This window comes from Mesoplodon bidens (assembly GCF_964165515.1).
Source record: "Mesoplodon bidens genome assembly, chromosome: 2".
In the NCBI taxonomy this organism is placed as follows: Eukaryota; Metazoa; Chordata; class Mammalia; order Artiodactyla; family Ziphiidae; genus Mesoplodon; species Mesoplodon bidens.
The window spans coordinates 164,041,202-164,060,454 of record NC_138177.1 but is presented as its reverse complement, the minus strand read 5'-3'; the positions used below and the strand labels follow the sequence as shown (position 1 = coordinate 164,060,454).

General features: G+C 48.8%; 1 protein-coding gene across 4 annotated transcripts in view; it reads right to left on the bottom strand.

The window, feature by feature from the left end:
* The window catches only part of MECR (mitochondrial trans-2-enoyl-CoA reductase), a 33,899-nt gene extending 14,973 nt beyond the window's left edge, over positions 1-18,926 (bottom strand). For 2 of the 4 annotated variants that reach the window (XR_014014337.1, XM_081223443.1), the window contains exons 1-3: positions 18,737-18,926; positions 5,882-5,979; positions 5,291-5,422 (exon numbers count right to left, since the gene is read on the bottom strand). Coding sequence is in view for 3 of the 4 variants with exons in the window: in XM_081223443.1 (XP_081079569.1) it covers positions 5,291-5,422; positions 5,882-5,979; positions 18,737-18,900 (394 nt within the window). In the remaining variant the exon portion in view is untranslated. Of the gene's footprint in view, positions 1-5,290; positions 5,423-5,881; positions 5,980-9,651; positions 9,714-11,373; positions 11,393-18,736 lie in introns of those variants that run through there. The other 2 variants (XM_081223445.1, XM_081223444.1) reach the window with 2 other exon arrangements.
* Between the last annotated feature and the right edge of the window lie 327 nt (positions 18,927-19,253).

The window sequence follows — 19,253 nt, the reverse complement described above, 5'->3', positions numbered from 1 at the left end:
AGAGTTGAAGGATAGAGATGCAGCCTCTCAGAATCCACAAAGAACATTCCAGTGGAGGAAGAAGCATGTGCAGAGACTCTGAGGCAGGACAGACATAGGAATGGAGCAGGAAGAATGCACACTGGAGGGGAGAGAATGGTGGGAAGAGTGGCTGGAGACATGGCTGACTTGGCACAGGCTGGACGGACGTCATACAGGCTTTCATGATCTTGACTCACAGTAACCGTGTGTTACAGTCTAACTCAGTACATGTACATACGTAAATACGTGTACACATACACAGATTCATAACAGAAACCGAAGTTTCACGGAACAATACTTACCCTACTCTATGGGATGTACTGTTATTTTCTATTCTATTCTGACCAACTTTAACAAAAGAAAAATTCTGTCTGCAACCCACTGGATTGATTTCGCTAATGGGTCACAGCCTGCAGTCTGAAAAACATAAGGGCTCAGGGTCATGGCATAAAGAACGGATTTTATTTTAGTGAATAGGAAGCTTTAATTTTCTTTTTTATTTATTTATTTATTATGGAGCCGCACTGCACAGCATGCGGGATCTTAATTCCCCGACCAGGGATCGAACCTGTGCTCCCTGCAGTGGAAGCGCAGAGTCTTAACCACTGGCCTGGCAGGGAAGTCCCAGGAAGCTTCTAATTTTAGAGAAGTCTGAGGTGATTGGATTTATGCTTTAAGATCACTTGGTTGCTGCGTGGAAAAGACTGTGGCAGGGGAGCGGAGGGGTGGGCAGAGTGGGAACAGGGAGGCCGATCAGGGGGCTTCTGGAGGGGCCCAGATGCGAGGTGACGGGTGCCTAGACTTTGGCAGTGGGAATGAGGAAAAGTAGATGGATTCGAATTATGTTTTGAAGATAGAATCAACAGGATTTGATGAGCATTGGGTGACAGGTCCTCCTCACCTGTGCAGGCGGGATCCTGTATAAAGCAGGGAGTCAGACAGATGCAGATTCAAGCCCTGGCTTGCCGCGCACTTGCTAAGTCACCTCAGGGAAACGACTTGGAGCCTTGTTGGCTTGGCGTCTGGTGGCTGTGATGTCTCAGGGGCCCTCGGCCTACCCTTCCAAAGCTTTCGAGTGTGACTCATGACCCAGTGGCTGGGGTTCTGACAGTCCCCTGGCTGTACATGGTCCAGTGTGGGGAGCAGGGGCCAGCCTAGACCACTAACTGTGTTGCAGGAGGGGAGAGCCAAGGTGGGCTTTAGGGGCCAGGAACTGGCGATAGGAGGCAGGAACACTCTTTATTAAAGGCTGTGTCAATCCCAGAGTAGATTTCTGGCTGAGAAAACAAGAGGTTGAAAAACTGAAGGACTGCTTTGGAGTCCAGGAGGCGCCTTGTCTGTCTCTGGGCTTCGTGCAGCCTGGTTTGTAGATCTTCAGCGTCATCTTCATAACTATCACCCTCATTCATCTTAGTCAACGTTTACTGTACTCTACTCTGTGCCAGATGCTTAGTGAATGGCTTTCTGTGCGTGAAATCAAAGGTGTTTTCTACTTCCCTTTAGTGGCAGGACAATGGAAATCCAACCCTTGACACGGATTTCTGGGGCTTGGCAGTCCCTAATCCTCTTAAGAGAACCTGGGTGGGATGGGATGGGGGCAGCACCCACGTCAGCCTCCAGGGCTTTAAAGTAGAAACCCTTAGGCTTTGGAGTTGGAGGGACCTGCTTAAAAGCCCTGGCTCTGCCACTCACTAGTTGTGCTGACTTTGAATGATCACTTCACCCTTTTTGAGTTGCAGTTTTTCTAATCTATGAAATACGGAGAATAACACTCCCACTATAGTGTGAAGATTAAGTGAGGACATTGTACAGCCTGTCACTGTGCCTGGTACACAGTAGGTGTGGAGCATCCCTTGGTCTCCTTTTCTGATCCGAATTCCAAGGCCCGAGTTCTGAGGACTCCCATTCCACACTCACGTGCACCTGACCCTTAGCCATCTCTGTCATCTAACGCAGTGGTCCCTAACCTGTGGCCCATGGGCCAAACTTGGCTCACCACCTGTTTTTGTAAATAAAGCTTCATTGGAACAGAGCCCACTTTTTATGTATTATTTATGGCTATTTACATTGGCAAGGTTGAGTACAAGTGGAATGGCCTGCAAAGCCTAAAACATTTATTAATTCGCCCTTTAAGAAAAAAGTTTGCCGCAAATTTAGTGTTTGCGAAGATCATTGTATGTATTCCCTCAGTTGAGACAGACAAGGCAACGACTATTAGCTCCCTTTTAGAGATGAGGAAACTGAGGCTCAAAGTAGTTGTGATTTAAACAAGGTCATGGGGTGGTGGGGGGGTGGTGGTGGAAGGAGAGCCTGTATCTCATTCCCAGGCTAGTGCTTGCTATGCCCCATGCTGCCTCAGGGGGCTTTGAGTGTTTCCAACGAGAAAGCCAGTTCCCACATTAGCTGGCTCTGTCTCCCTTGGGATTGGTTGCATGTGGGAAAAAAGCTGGCTACAGGCACAGCAACAGCTGAGTAGCTCAGTGCATGAAAAATGCCCAAGATCTGGCCAGTTGAGGACTTATCTCTTTAATGACTGCTACTCTACTAAACGGCAGTCTTCACTAGAAGAAAGACCATGCCTGTTCACTGCTGTATGTTAGAGCCTGGCACCCTCAGATGCTCACAAAATGTATACTGAATAAACTGAGTTAATTAGCATCCTGACATTGATAAAATCCTCATCCCCATCCTCTCCGACTGGCACCTGGTTTAAAAGAATCACCTTTCCTCCGGGGAGAAATCCCTGCTCTGGCTATCAACCCCCACACACGTGCAATTACGCACACACCTGGGACGCGTCCTTTATTCTCTCCAATCTCACCAAGCTTCTAGGCCCACCCCGTCTCTCCAGTCCTACAGCACTACTTGCTCAGGCCCTCATCGTCTGAAGCGTGGATTGCTCAGCCACCTCCTCACTGGCTTCCTGCCTCCACCCTCTGCCCTTCCAGAGCATTCTCTGCACTGCACAAATCTGATCAAATCATTCGTCGTGTTCACTCTTCATCAGGCCCCCAGTGACTGTGGATGCGAGCCCTCCACGTCCAGGCCCCAGCCGACCCCTCCAGCCTCATCTCACTTGTTCCTATCCACCCATGACCCAGCCATCCTGAGCTACCTGCAGTGCTGATGATGCCCTGCCTTCTCCCATCACCACACCTTTGCCCATGCCGCATGCCCTGCCTGGGAAGCCCTTCCTCCCCTGGCTGTACTTCTACTGTCTTCCAGACCCAGTTCGAGCATCACTTCTCTGAGAAGCCTTTCCTAATGCTTCCCAAGATAGAGGACTCTTGCCTTTGTGTTCATCCTGTGATTACACCACTCATTACACTGCACTGTATTAAGTGCTCTTTTCCCCACTCCCAGCCAAGAGCACTTTGAGGGCAGAGCCTGTGTCTGACCCACGTTGTGTGCCCTTCACTCTGCACGGGGGCTGGCCCGAAGCACCAGTCAGTATCCAGTGAATCCTTACAGATCTCAATTTGCTCACCTGGCTGTGCTCTTTCACTGCCAGGGGACTTTCGGAGAGGGTGGGGCCGTTCTTGGCACTTCCCTGATCTCAGAGAAGGAAAGAACTTCTGGTAGACCCCTGGTGCTGTCTTCTCTTGCCTGGTACATTTTCCTTTCTAGAACTGCTCCTGCCTAACCTCTGGGGCTGTCGACAACAAGGCCTCACTCTCTATACCACAGAGGTTGGCAAGAGACTCAACCAGGGCAATTGGAGTGGCCTAAGCCCACCCCCTAGTGATAGGTTCATGGATGGGCAAGGATCCAGACAGGGCTGGTCAGAGCCCTTCTGGGGGATGGATATGGTTGTATTGGACACATCGTGGAGGACATGCTTCTTTGTTTGCTCTCAGGATGATGTAAACCTCAGGCTGCTGGTGGCCATCTATGAAAGGTATATATCAGAGTGGGTCTGAATCTTACCTCCACCACTTATTGGCTGGGTGACCTTGGGCAAATTGCTTAATCCTTTACATTTACTGTAGTCTCATCTGCATAATGGGAATGATAACAGTATCTACATCATTTTGTGGGAATGACTGAGTAAATATAGGTAAAGTGCTTACAACAGTGCCTGGTACAAAGGGAGTGGTCAATATTTGTTGCTATTCCTATATCTCTGTGTGGGGAGATCCCATTGGAGAGCTAATGAGAATAAGAGAAAGAGGTCTCATAGCATTGGTGTTTCTGGATCCAGCTGTGCCTGAAGCCCTCCATCTCTTGCACTTCCCAGTTCCACAAACCAATTAACTTCTTTTCTGGTAAAACAAGTTTGAGTTGACTCTCTGCAAGTTATAACCCAAAGGGTCCTCCCATTGGAGTGTAGCGGGGAAAAACGGAGGAGACAAGAGTCCAAGGGGCTCTCCTTTCAGTTAGCTGTTTGCATTTGGACAAGTGCTTCTTCTTAGGTTTCAGTTTCTCGTATGTCCAATGGGGTGGATGTCAGCCCTGCTTCCCTCTTGTGGCTCCTGTCAGGATCCATCTGTATAATGTTTGTGCCTCAAAAACGACCAAGTACGAAAACACAAATCTCACCAAAGACTCTTTACCACATGTCACAGAAAACCCTAACTCTCAGCATGGCTTTCGCAGGGCCTTCCCCAGGCGGCCCCACCTGCTCTGTAACCTCCCCTTCACTTCTGCAGTCCTCCCTCACATGCTCATCCTCTGCTGTGGCTACACGGGGTTCTCCTCCATTTCCCAAACTCACCTTTGTGTCTTTGCTCATTTTGTTTCCTCTAAATGCCACAATTTGGGGCGCATCTCTACCTACCAAAATTCATCCACCAAACGTCCCTTCCAATGAAGCCTCCTCCATGAAGCCCTGATCCTTCCTTAAGACTGTGTCTCTCTCACACAGAGTCACCAGAAGTGCCCTCTGCTTCCTGTGAACTTGCAGCACTCCCTTTATGGAGGTTGCTGGTTTGGAGATTTCTTCAATTAGATTTTAACCTCCTGGAGGGAAGGGGCTGTCTTATTTGATTCCCCATTGCACCCTACATTCCCTAGGGATGTAGGGATTCAGAGACTCATAGCTCCGATCAACATGCGCCCACAGTGATGAGAGCAGGTGTATCACCTCCTGAGCAAAGGAAACAGAACTGCCGCTCTCCTGGTCCAGCTTCCATCCCCACTGGAGGTGGGTTTACGGACTTAATAATAAACCCTGTGCTGCTTACTTACAGCGACAACAAACGGACGTGTACCACGCGGGTGAAACAGGATCTGCAACAACAAAAAGCTGCAGACACCTGGAGAAACTCACCCAAACCAGCATTCGCTGGAATCACCCAGTCTCCTGGCTTCACCCTGGTCACACTGCTGCCCACTGCTACGACCTGTCCAACACCTTCATTCCCTCCAACAGCAGGCAGCTTGGGAAGGAGGCCATAATTTCCTAAGAGAGAAGAGCACAGAGCATCATCTAGTGAAGCTTGGGCAGTGAAAGAGCAGGGACTGTGGAGTCAGACAGACCTCAGCCTGTTCTGGCCTCTGCCTCTGATCAGCTGTGTAACTAACCAACCTCTCTGAGCCCGAGCTTCTTCATCTGTAAAGGGGGATAATACTCCTCAGCTTCAGGGTTATTAGGAAGATTAGATAATGTAGGAAATGAGCCCAGCATATCGCACACTTCACAAGGGTTGGTTTGCTCCCCGCTGCAACCTTCCTAACTCAAAAAGCCTCACATTCCAGGGAGGGGAGGCCAGAGAGGGCTCACACGGTCTGTAGACGGCTCATCTGGAGAACAGCTGCTGCTAATCACAGGAATTTCACACCCACACCTGGGGAGGAATGAAAACGAGGTGGCGGCTAAGCAAAAAAGCCAATTAACATAAGCCACAGAAACCAAGGTTACCTTGGATCATATTAATGTCAGATGGATTGACAGGGGCTGCCAGCATCTTCACATGGACGTCTGATCCGCCCACAGCAGCCAGCTCCACGTTCTTCAGTCTAAGCGCAAAGCCAGAGAGAGATGTTCATGTCAGCCAGGCTAGCCAGGGAGTCTTTTGCTCAAATCATCTCCCCAAAGTAGGTCAGGCAGCAACATTTTTGAGCTGCCATTGTGTGCCCGGGAATTAGGGTTGTTAAGAAAGAGAGGAGCTATAAGGAATTAGTACAGGACACAGAGTAATGCTCATTAACTGCAAGTGGAAAGTCCCTAGTGACCTTTCCACTCCACCACCCACTCGAGCGCAGAAAGTAGCTAAAACTCCTGTGGGCATTGGTTAGTAGTGGTTAGCGATGCTAAGAATCACCTGGTATATTAATATTATGGTTCCTCAGGCCCCAGGGCTGACCTACTGAATCAGAATCTCTAGATAAGGGGCACCCCAAGTGGTGACATAGAGATGGCCCATGGAGTTGGGAAAGGAACTCCCTGGGTGACTGTGGTTCACCCCCTGGAAGGATGTCCCTTCTGGATGAGGATCTGGTCCGTCAGAAAGGGTGCTGGATGGAGAGCTGCGGGCCTCAGGTGTGAAACTCCATCACAGCACGGCTGCGTCACCGCAGGCAGGTTTCTTCCCTGCTCTAGGCCTTCGTCTCTCCATTTGTAAAATGGGGGGGATGCCACCATCACCCCCACTTGCACTTGATCACTTCCAAGAGCTCTTCCCATTTCAAGCCTGTGTGGTAACTCAGAGTGCTCAGTGGGTGCGCTGTAGACATCAGGGGACTAACGTCTTTATCCACTGGAATGTTGGTTAATGGGTAAAACCTGCCCAGTGTCAATGCCCATGTGCTTTTTTTTTTTTTAAATAAAAGGAGACCTTCCAACCAGAAAGGACTGATCAGTGTATTAGACCAATGGATCCTCATGACTTAATTATCAGAGATTCCTTTTCTGTCTCTCTCCATACCTCTAAGACTTCATGTTTGCAGTGCTATTCTCTGCCCAAATGTACTTGTTAATAATTCTCCTTATTTTTACTTACCAAAGGCACATATAAAAGCCAACCAGAGGTTCTTAGCATTAGGCAACAGTGTCAGTGCACTAAGCTGATGTAATTCCACCCACTTCCTGCTGAAATCTGATCTTTTAATTACACCTGAGGCTCCACTTGGGGTAAAAGTGTGATTTCCAAGAAATGGCTTGTACTAGTAGTAATAATTGTGGCAGGCATTTGTGAGGTGTTTATTATACACCAGGTCCTGTGCTAAGGGCTTTAAACACATAATCTAAGATGTTACACACCTGTGATGAAAGTATGACTATTCACATTCTATCAAGCAGGAAATGAAGGCTCCTGGAGATGATGAAACTTATGCAGTGTAAGAGAATTGGTCAGGGCGGGCTTATCCACTTTCAGAGTTGGCTCTCTTAATTACCTTGCTCTAAACCAGTACCTGAAATTACCATGGGAATCCCTCTGACTGCCTATGAGGACCCCTGGGGACCCAACCTGGGAATCCCTGTACTGGATTATGACCAAAGTAAGGGAGGCCATGCTTTACCATGATTGAGAAACAGCTGCAAAAAAATCAAAATAAAAACACTCTCGGGCTTCCCTGGTGGCGCAGTGGTTGAGAGTCCGCCTGCTGATGCAGGGGACACGGGTTCGTGCCCAGGTCCGGGAGGATCCCACATGCCGTGGAGTGGCTGGGCCCGTGAGCCATGGCCGCTGAGCCTGCGCGTCCGGAGCCTGTGCTCCGCAACGGGAGAGGCCACAGCAGGGAGAGGCCCGCGTACCGCAAAAAAAAAAAAAACCCAAAACAAAACACTCTCTACAGAAAATGGTTAACTAGGAAGGAGTTGATGACCAGGGCAGAGGGAATACAGAAAGGGCTTTTTTTTTTTCCCTTTTAGGTTAAGTATTAAGGAATGTATGTACTTAAGCATAGCTGGAGGACGGAGAGTCCTCGTAATAATAATAACTACTGTTTGAGTATGTACCAGTCAGGCATGCAGCTGAGTGCTTTCCGTATGAGCTTTCATATTATTCTGATTTTACAGCCGAGGAACAAAGGCGCAATAAATAACTTGTTTCAGGCCACCAAATGTCATTAAGTGGCTGATATGGTTTGAACCTGGCAGTCTGACGCTAGAGAAGCCGGCTGGTGAAGGGCTGACCCCACACCACGCAGAGGGTTGGAAGAGAAGCCTGGAGTAGGGGGCAGCCGTGACCCTTGCTGGGCCTGCTTGGGGAGCTGGGGGGCAGGGGGAGGGCTCCACAGCCTCCCCACCAGGATAAGCAGGGAGGCGTCAGCCCAGACGGCACTGTTTCTCTGTGAACACATACGTAAGTCTGCCCTCCGGAGAAAAATCCTGCCCAGAGCAAATGGATCGTGGACTAGCTGCCCCTTTATATTATCTGTACCGCTTCTCTCTCGCAGTTTGACAGATAATCAGAGTTTTTCTGTAAGCTGACAGAGTCCACGTGCTCAAGCTACTTAAAGACATTTTTTCCTGCACATTTTCTACACGTTCTTCCTTCAGCCCAGGATTCCTTTTCCACAGCTTCTCTGCAAAGTGAGAAATTGAACTCACCCTTTAGGACCTGGCTGAAATTTTACTTCCCCTAAAGCATCTTTTGACCCTCTTCTTGGCCCTGAAAAAAATCACTTGTTCCACCCTCAGTGCTCCCATTACACAGATGGGGTGACTATGCCATTTAAGACCATCTAGTTTATGAAGTCTTTTCATACATTTTCTTCAACTGATCACAAAGCATAAATTCACATTCCTTTTCCAACTCCTGGGGCTGGATGTCCTCCATAGTGCAGGCCCGTGTGTTATCTGTACCTCTCCCTGGGGGAGGGGCAGAACTCCCATCAGACACATTGTTCCTGAAGCAAAAAGTAGGAATATTCACACTAAGTGGGTTGAACAGTGACCATATAAAAACTTCACTCCAGATTAGGTTTTGCCTCCAAATGAGTTATGAAAAAACAAAACGGCTAGTTTTCAGAGCTTTCTGGATTTTGGAGTGCAGATATGAATTCGGATTTGAATCCAGGTCTTTCAGACTCAGGTCAGGGTATTTTTTACTTATCACTGAGTTTTCAAGTTAGAATGTGTGGTGTCTCCCTACTAGGCTGTAAGCTCACGGAGGGCAGAGAACTTTTAGTCTTAACTCAGTGTTCAGCACAGCATCTGGGACAACAATGCTGGAGAATGCTTCTTAAAGAAATTATCCCATTTTCCTCTTTAGTGAGAAAATGCGGTGCAAAAGTGACAGTCAGGGAGTCAGGGGAGGGGCTCACACCCCAAGGACTTAGCTACTGAGGCTGGTACTTGCTCTCCCGGGTCCTGGGCTGTTTAGGAAAATACCCCTGAACGATGGGTGCAAATAAAAACGGAGATTACCCTTAAGGGAGTTCAATCTAAGCAAAAACCCATGCCTCTTTTCCTCACAGGAGAGTGCAGATCAAATTTGCAGTACGTTTGTAATTCTTAAAAATCTAGATGACCATGGTCAGGATGAGAATACAGGTGGCTCTCAGTTCATAGATGAAGGGTAGAACATGGATTTGGAGTGAAACAGGCAGTCCTGGGTGTGAATCCTACCTCGGTCATTGACCAGCTAGCTGAACCTCACAGTACTCATCTGTGGAATGGGAGAACACTAGAAGTCAGCTCATGGATTAGGTGAGTTAATGGACATAAAGCACTTGCTAGAGTACCTGATACACAGTAGATGGTGAAGAAATGGCAGCTGTTGTCAGAGGTGGGAATATCCAAGGAAACCTTTGAAACAGCTGGCTATACCTCTGAAAAAAATCAATCACTCAAAGGAAGACGGCAACTTTTTGGAAAATTCAAGTAAATTTAATTAAACAAATATTTATCAACAGTCCTACTAAGTGCCAGGGACTGTGCCAAGGGCTTTTAAGATGAAAAAAATAGTATCTCCTGCCCAGATTGATGGCGTGGGGACTCACATGTGGAAACACTGGGAGGGCGCTTGTAGTGCTAAAGCCAACGGAGTGTGTGACCAGCCGGAGGGAGAGCAAAGGGTTACCAAAGGGACTTCGGAAGGCGTGATATCTTAGCTGAAGCTTGAAGGATAAACGGGAGTTTATGGGGTGGACTGAGAGAAAGGATTTCCTGCCAGAGGGAATGGTAAAGAATCTGACCTGATGGTAGGCCAGGCACAGTCTAGATTGGAGTTGTGGGAATGGAGAGAAGGATCTGATAACCTGGAATCTCTTAAATAAAAAGTGGCATTGACATCACTTGGTGACTGACTCCATGGGGGTGGCTGGGGAGTCTTTGATGGCTCCCAGGCTTGGGCAACTGGATGTTGAGCTAGGAGGAAAGAAGAGCGGCTTGGAGCGGGGAGGTAGGTGTTACACCTGAAGCCTGAAGCAGGTGGCCTGCAGTACGGAATGGAGCAGAGGGTGTGCTGCACTGGACACACAGAGGTGAGTCAGCGGTGTGTAGGTGGAGTCTAGGATAGTAGATGAACTTATTCTGGGTGATCTGGCTGGACAGTTAAATGATAGCTACTGTTAGCAGCTTACCAAGCTCCAGACACCGTGCTTAGCGTTCATATACAAGACGCTGTTGAGTCCTCAAAATGTCTGGAGGGTGTTATCACCCCAATTTTCAGATGGGAACTGAAGCTCAGAGAAGTTAAGTAACTTGCCCAAGGTTAAACTGTTAGTAAGTGGCAAGACTTGATCTTAAGCTTGACTCCAAAGCTCAGACTGTCCAACACTAAGCCGGCATCCCCTACACTGTGTGTGTGGAATCTCTGTCCTGGGAGATATTAATAGGTATTCCCTGGGGTCCAATACTTTTGGGAAACGCTGCCTACTAAACTCCCTTTCTAAGATTCAAACTGCACATCAGAGTCACAGAGGCTCTGAGAAGTCCTCCAGTAAAGAAACCCACGTGGCTTTGTGTAACCCAGAGTTTCCAGAGTTAACTGAGCTGAGACCACTACCCTCACAGCACACTGAGTTCCCCCAACAGCAGTCTGAAAAGTGCAGCACTGCGCTGCAACCTGTTCCCCGTTCTCTTCTTTGTCTTCTGGGAGCCTAGCTGCTCTGCCCCAGTTGAAATTCACAGAAGTGGGAGGGAAGGGGAGTGGGGCAGGAGACGGAAAGTTGAAGCTGCAGACAGAGGTGGGTGAGGGCGGGGACAGGCCTGACACAGGCTGCTTGCCCAGGGGGAGGTGTGTTGGTCCAGCTGCGTCTCACCAGGGACACCAGCCCCAGCCTGCCCCACGGAATGCCATCAATACCAGACACTGCTGTTCCTGCAGACAGTTCTAACAGCGTCGTCAAGGATACCATTCTGCCGAGACAGGAAGGAAAACCGGGCCGAGTCTGAATTCCAGGAGTTGGACCTCGGGTGTAATGATAGCAATTTCTTCCTTGTTTTTTTTGCTTTAAACTCACCAAAGGAACTGGTGGCTGTGTTATGGAGTGCAAAGGAGGCACCCAAACACAGCCTGGCTGGATCTCAAGTCAATTTCCCAAGACTGTTCAGGCCCTTCCCCTGTGAGTAGTGGCGCCACGCGACTCGGAGGGATGCCTCTGCCTTCACTCGACAGATCCCACACTGGATAAGGTCACAATGGCTCCTTTGAGGCAAAGGCTGTACACCTGTGATGCCATATGAACTACAAGGGAGACAAAAGCAGGCAGAAGAAAGACCCTTTTGAGAGGGGGGAAAAAGAGGCCAGTACTCTGGGGCCTGGCTCAGTTATACTGGCTGTGTAAGGCGGGCATCAGCCAGCTCTGCTAAGATATCTTTCCTGCCTTCGCATTTAATTAGCAACCTTTTGTACTTATCTTGCATCTTCCACTCAATCACCTCAAAGTGGTCACTCGTCATTTTGCGCAGGAAGAGTTGTCATGGGCCACAGAGACTTTCTCCTCTGCTCATTACAGAGAGCCAAGAATGTGTGTTCCATCACAGAGCACTAGGGGAAGGTAACTGATGTCTTACGTGGCTCTCCCGGGTGTGTATGCAACCCCCATGGTCACAAACAAGCCGCCTTCTGTGATTTAGTGAAGTGCTGGGCATTTGAACACTGTTCTGGCATTTGATTAATCATTAGTAAGCAGGGCACAACTGGGCAACTGTGGAGGAATGAAGTTCTCCAGCTCGCCCCCCAGCAGGGGATGCTGGTGGCCACAGCTGATGGGGTTCTCATGGAGTCCTGGGCTCTTTGCCTTTCCCGGGCAAAGCTCACGGGTTCTGTGTTTCTTCGGGGTGTGCGGACACTCCCGCTTTCCTCCCTGCGCCTCTTCCGCGTTCTCTGCCTCCAAGTCACCTTGCCTTCCCACCATTCAGGACTTTTTGTTCTGTAGCACAATCGCTTTGAATGCCAGGGAATCAGAGACAGACGGCAACTTCTGGAAGCTTCTACCCAGGGTTGGCAAAGAAACCCTCTCCCTACCCTCTCAATCTCCTACTTCCCTCAACTAAGATTACCAGAAAGGCTGCAAGCCCCATAATACTCTACATCTGCTAACATCAGGAAACTTGCTTGAAGGGAGCTGCAGAGAGTCTGTTGCTTAGTCTGCTGAGGCCCTGCCTGCAGCTGCTTTTCTCTTTGATGGGTAGGACGATGACCATGCAGCCCCTGCCTGGTGGGCCTCTGATTGTGTAACTAACCAAAGGCAAAGGGGGCCCTTGGTGAAATCTTGTGCCCAGGACCCCTTATTTCAAGTCACATTGTTGCTCCCTGGAGCAAACACTGACGAGCAGGCAGTCCAACACCTGCTTCAGCTTCACAGACTTGTCGGAGCTGGACAATTGTTGGATCAGAGGACTCAAGCCTCAGAACCATTTCCACGGCTGCAGGATAATGTTGAGAAGGGTGCTGAGGCCTCATCTTGTCTTGGCAGGAAAAAGTGTTGTTTCATGAGAATGAGGCAAAGCGGTGTGTAGGTCCTGAGGTACATAGAAAAGGGAGCTGTGAAGATTTGTCACTGGCACAGAACACAGGGCGGGGGGATGGCACGCATTCCCATGTTTACCGCGCTGACCTTGGTCAACCCCTTTCTTTTATCAAAAAATAAATGAAAAGAATGGAATAGCACAGGGAACTATATTCAGTATCCTTTAATAATCTATAATGAAAAAGAATATGAAAAAAAATATGTATATATAACTGAATCACTTTGCTGTACACCAGAAACTAACACAACATTGTAAATCAACTATACTTCAATAAAAAACACCCCCCCAAAACAAAACAACAACAACAAAACCTGAAAAGAATGGAGACTGGAGTGATGTCCTCATTCTAACAATGAGTGGCGTGGGTGGGACTACAAGCCAGGCCAGTGCTCTTGCAGGTGGTTCCCAAGACACCCCTTGAGCCACAGATTAGCCTCATGTTATCTTTGCTTTTCCTTCTCTAAAATGAAGACCCTTCCCACGCCATCCAGGGTGGGAAAGACCTGGAATCACACCAGCGTGCTTGCAGGAGCTGCTAGGAGAGGGCCGGATATAAGAACTCCCTCCCAGACACTCTGCACGTTGGGAACCCCCCGTCTACGGTGCAATCCCTCAGAGGTGTGCTGCCAAGTCTCACCCTCAGAGGAAAGAATGAGGAAAAGAGGGTAGAAGGGCTGGGCCCCAAACCTGGCCGCGTCATGTGACGTCCAGAGGGAAGGTAATGTAACGGTGTCACAGGATGTGAAATCCAGCTTGAGTCTGAATCCTGCGACTTCAGGCTTGTCCCTTCTGAGCCTGTTTCCACGGATTCCTCTCTCAAAGATCCCATATGAGGGCGCCCGACAAATATTCCTTAGTCAGACACACCACATTTTCTCTTCCCTCCAGGCTTCTGCCCATGCAGGTTCTTCTACTTTCCCTCCTTGTATATGGCTCACCTGATCTTCTGGGGGACTCAGCTTAGACCTCATGTCTTCAGAGAAAGCATTCTGACCACCCCGAGGGGGTAGGGTCGGGTGCTCATCTTCTGGGTGTCCACAGACTCTAAACATAGATATCATAGCACTTAGCCCCTGGACCATCTCCTGGACTAGAGTGTGAGCTCCTTGAGGGAAAAGGCCACAGATGATCAATCTCTGCACCTTCAGCACCTAGCGCTTAGTAGGCCCTCAAAGAATAAATGCTGGTTCACATGGCAGGTGCACGATGAGTTCTGTCCTCTCCTCCTCCATTCATGACCACAGAAAATAGCTCCAGGAGACAAACAGGCAAACAAATCCCAGTTCTCAGGGTGCCAAACCTGAATGCTAAATTGTTTTTTTCAAAGTACTGTAATTCTGGTTTAAAAACCAAGTCACTTGCACAGAGTTTTGGTTTTAAACACTGACATCAACTGTAAAAAGAAGAAATCCTCCAAAGAGTAAACAGTGCCCTACAGTGAGAACTCACCACCTATACAACCTGGGTCCCCACCACATGCTCCCCCAAATTCCATCTGGCTAAGACAGAATGGGTATTTGTCCAAAGGTTTCACAGCTTCATTTAATTCTGTGCTAGCAGCAGGCAGGTGAGAAAGCCGTGATGACTAGGATGCTGTTTTATGAAAGCGTCAGGATCCTGAAAAGGGGACGAGACAGAGGATAGCATTCCTACCATCTTCCCTGGGGGTGGGGAGGGGGCTGTGCTTCCTATGAAGAGCAGAGACTTGGGGTCACCTGAATGACCTAGAATTTCACCTCTTCTGACCCATCTTCTTCCCAGTATTATAACTCCATCTCATGCTCAAAAAACATTTGCAATATGACTGTCATTGTTTCTTCAGGCCTATGTCTATATCATGGACCTTTAGTAAAGAAGGGACATCCTAGTTGTATGATCTTGGGGGAGTGACTTTCAAGTGTCTTGAGCCTCAGTTCTCTTATCTGTAAAGTGGTGATAGCAATGAGCAAGCTGGGTTACTGTGATTTTTATTTATTTTTTTATTAAATTTAATTTTTTAAAATAAATTTATTTATTCTATTTATTTATTTTTGGCTGCGTTGGGTCTTCGTTGCTGCGCACGGGCTTTCTCTAGTAGCGGTGAGCGGGGGCTACTCTTCGTTGTGGTGCGCGGGCTTCTCTTGTTGCGGAGCACAGGCTCTAGGTGCACAGGCTTCAGTAGTTGTGGCTCACGGGCTCAGTAGTTGTGGCACACGGGCTTAGTTGCTCTGTGGCATGTGGGATCTTCCCGGATCAGGGCTTGAACCCGTGTCCTCTGCATTGGCAGGCGGATTCTTAACCACTGCGCTACCAGGGAAGCCCCTACTGTGATTCTTAAAATCCATAATATACGTGGAGAACTTAGCCCAATGCCTGCCGCATGGTAGGTACACAATAAATGAGAGCTGTTTTTACCACAAGATCCAGAGAACAGCAAGTTCTAAAATGGGACTTCCAGGAACAAAAGGAAAGAGGACATTGGAGTTTCTGGGAATTATGTGATAGAGAATCCAGAACTCTGCATGAGGGTTGATGGTCATGGGGACCTCTGAAATTTCTGGAATGTTTGTAATTCTCCCATCTAATTTTCTCCTGCAGTCTTGCTTCATTTAGGTCAGCAGTTCAATTCTTTACATGAAAAAGGCCCAAGTGCTTATTTAGGGGATTCATTTTGGGCATAAAAGAAAGAAACTCTAAGAGACCAAAGGAAAAGGCCTTAGTAGAGAACAGCTGGAATGTTTGGGGCCAAGAGGAATGAAGAGAGGGACATTCAGAATGTTGACACAAGAACAGGAGGTCCCTGGAGGCCTCAATCTGAGGAGTTCTGCAACCTCTCAGTTCTGAGCAGACTCTTGCTCCTTCCCTCCCTGCTGTTCCCAGCGCTCCGCCCACAGTGCAAGTATCACAAACCACAGCAGGTCGGGGAATACTCTCTGCTCGGGCTCTGCTCAGACGCCATGACCCCGCCTGGTGTAACCTGACACATCCAGTCACCAGGATGTTTAAAGGACACCTGATTCTTTCTGTGACAGCGTGGTTACCCTAAACCACCTAAGACATGACTACAAAGAAGAGAATCCCAGCCTCTGGCCTCAGTCCATACACGAACAAGTCAGGTCACCTGAATCTGGGTCAGGAGGGAAAGCTGCCTTTCAGGGGCAGAGAGAATTACTGTGTGCCTGACAATCCGTATCCACAGGGCAATGGTTTTCAACCCTGGCCTAGGCATCAGAGTCACTTGGAGAGCTTTAAAAACTCAGATGTTTAGGGCTGTTCTAGACCTGCTAAGTACCTCGGGAGTGGCACCTGGGAATACATAGTTTCCATTAAGTGCCACAGGTGACTGAGATGTGAGGCCAAGCTAGAATACAATGTTTCGTGGAAGTATCATGTCTTGAACTTCCTGGAAATTATCAGGGTTCCACACAAGCAGACAAGCTGTCTTTCTTTCCTAAGTGGCATCTGCAACCAGACCGGTCTGTTCTAGCTTCCCTGACTCTCCAAGGGCAGGGAATCAATCAGGAGGCAGCTGCACTCAGCTGCCTAACCTTCCCAGGCCTTTTCTCAGGGTCCCTGCACATTGGAGACGCCTTCCTCATCACCACAGAACTCAATAAAAGGAGCACTTATTACAGAAATTAGATTCAGATTCAACAAACTTTTTTGCAGCTCCTATTGTGGGGCAGGTCCTGCACCAGACGCATAAATTACAAGCCTGTGAGAGAGGCACTACATCGTTCCTGTTTGGGGTGCACTCCTGGAAAAAGAGCGTTCATCAGAGCTTTACCAACTCATTACACCAATCCTCAGGGAGATGTCTTCCCAACATGGTGATTTATTACCTATGATCAATATACAAATTTGGGTTTATTGACTGACGTGTCTTTCAACATTCTTTTCAATTGCTCTAATAGTGGATGTGGCTCGGCGGAGTGCATGACCATGAAATTATCTGAGGCTTAACCCCTTCGGCTGTCAAAACATCTAGCTTGTGTTTTTTTTTTTTAAGTAACAATATGGAACACTTCACAAATTTGCATGTCATCCTTGCGCAGGGACCATACTAATCTCAGTATCGTTCCAATTTTAGTATATGTGCTGCTGAAGCAAGCACTCTAGCCTGTATTTTTTAAAAAATAAATTTATTTATTTATGGCTGTGTTGGGTCTTCTTTGCTGTGTGCGGGCTCCTCATTGTGGTGGCTTCTCTTGTTGTAGAGCACGGGCTTCAGTAGTTGTGGCACGCAGGCTCAGTAGTTGTGGTGCACGGGCTCAAGAGTGCAGGCTCAGTAGTTGTGGCGCACGGGCTTAGTTGCTCCGTGGCATGTGGGATCTTCCCGGACCACGGCTCAAACCCGTGTCCCCTGCATTGGCAGGCGGATTCTTAACCACTGCGCCACCAGGGAAGCCCTCTAGCCTGTATTTTAATCATGAAAATAATTCCTTGTCGGCCTGACCTTTGGAAAACAATCAAACCATTTGCTGGGAATCAAAGAGTTGGAAATAAGGGACTGCAAGAGAGTATGCAGGTGCTTTCTGGTGAAGAGCATTGCTTTTATTGTAGCTGATTAGCACTATGAGCTACGACTACATTGTCTCCATTTTTTTTTTTTTTTGGTACACGGGCCTCTCACTGTTGTGGCCTCTCCCGTTGCGGAGCACAGGCTCCGGACGCGCAGGCTCAGCGGCCATGGCTCACGGGCCCAGCCGCCCCGCGGCATGTGGGATCTTCCCGGACCGGGGCACGAACCCGTGTCCCCTGCATCGGCAGGCGGACTTTCAACCATTGCGCCACCAGGGAAGCCCCCCATTGTCTCCATTTTTAAATGTGACGAAACCGAGGCTCAGAGAATCTCAGTAACTTGCCAAACACACACAGCTAGGACAGAGAGGCAAGGATTTGACCCCAGGTCTTCTGATTCCAGACCCATGCTTTTGCCCTAGCGCCACAAGTGACCCTACTAGCTCTTTTGAATGACTATAATCACTTATATGCAGATTTATAATCGTTGAAAATTCACATACTGTTTTTATGAGCCACATGTGAAAATCATGGGTTAAAATCCAACAGAATTTTAGGACATAATCATAAAAGTAACAAGGGCTGAGCGACTTGTCCAAGATCAAACAGCTACTAAGAGGCTGAGCCTGTATTTGACCTTAGGTCTGTATGGCTCCAAAACAGGATCTCTTTTTAACTAAAAGCACATACACAGCGCAGTGGAGAGGAAATCACACGAGACAGGACGCAGAAGCCATGGATCCCTGTCTCTGTTCCAATCTTTATTAGCTATATCACTTTGGACAAGTCCCCTGCCTTCTGTAAAATAGAAACAATGATGTCTGACCTACTTTCTGAGATGTGAAGATCCAAATGGACGAAAAAGTATTCTGAAAATTCCTTCCATAATGTAATAAAGCGTAGGAACTCACGTAGGCCAGTCAGACAGACCTGGGTTCAAAAGTTCCGACTCTGCCACTTACTGGCTTGTGTGACCTTGGACAAGTGATTTTACTTCCCATGCTTCCATTTTCTCATCTGCAAAACGGGGCTAAATCAAGTACCTCCTCCAAAAGGTTGTTGTGACGATGAAATGATAGCATCCATTTACACAAGGATTGCCCGACACACAGTACAGGATCAATGAACGTCAGCCATTACTACAATTATTAACTGTGCCTCTCGGGTTTTCAACTTCCAAGCAACGACTTTCTGAGCTACCACACACGCCCTGGGCTACAGTTTCGGTCCTATTCGCTGCCTTCTTCCTCGGGACTTGACCCTCCCTTTCCAGTCCCCATTTTCCACAGCCCATCTTAAAACCCTCCAGGAACCCGAGCCCCCTTGCCCCATTTCGGCGCGGTGTCTTACTCGACGACCTTGGCTGGGTCCCCGTGGTGCTCATAGACCAGCGCCCGGACCCGGGAGGGCTCGGCAGATGCGGAGAAGGCGGCGGCAGCAGGCCGGCGGCGGCGGAACGCGGGGAATAGCCGCCGCCCCAGCTGAGCCGGGGTTCGCGCCCCGCAGACCCACATGCTCCCTCCGGTTAACTCAGATCCGGACGCTGTGAGATACGTCATCTTCCAGCGACCTCGCGCCTGCGCCCCGCCCCGTCGCGTGACCACGCCCTTTGCTCCTTTTAGAAGGCCGTGCCCTTCCTCCGCGGTCCGCGCGGTGGCGCTTGGTGAGACTGACAGGGGCGTGAGGCCTGGTCGGTGGAGGGACATAAGGGAGTCTCGGAGATTCTGAGCCTGCCAGAGTTGAACTCCTAACAAGGAGCGTCTGACACTGGCTTAAGGCTGTGTCTATGGTCTGCGATTGGTGTTTGACTTGGGGGGGAAGACATTTCACCCTCTCTGGCCTCAGTTTCTCCTCCTCCCCACAATTT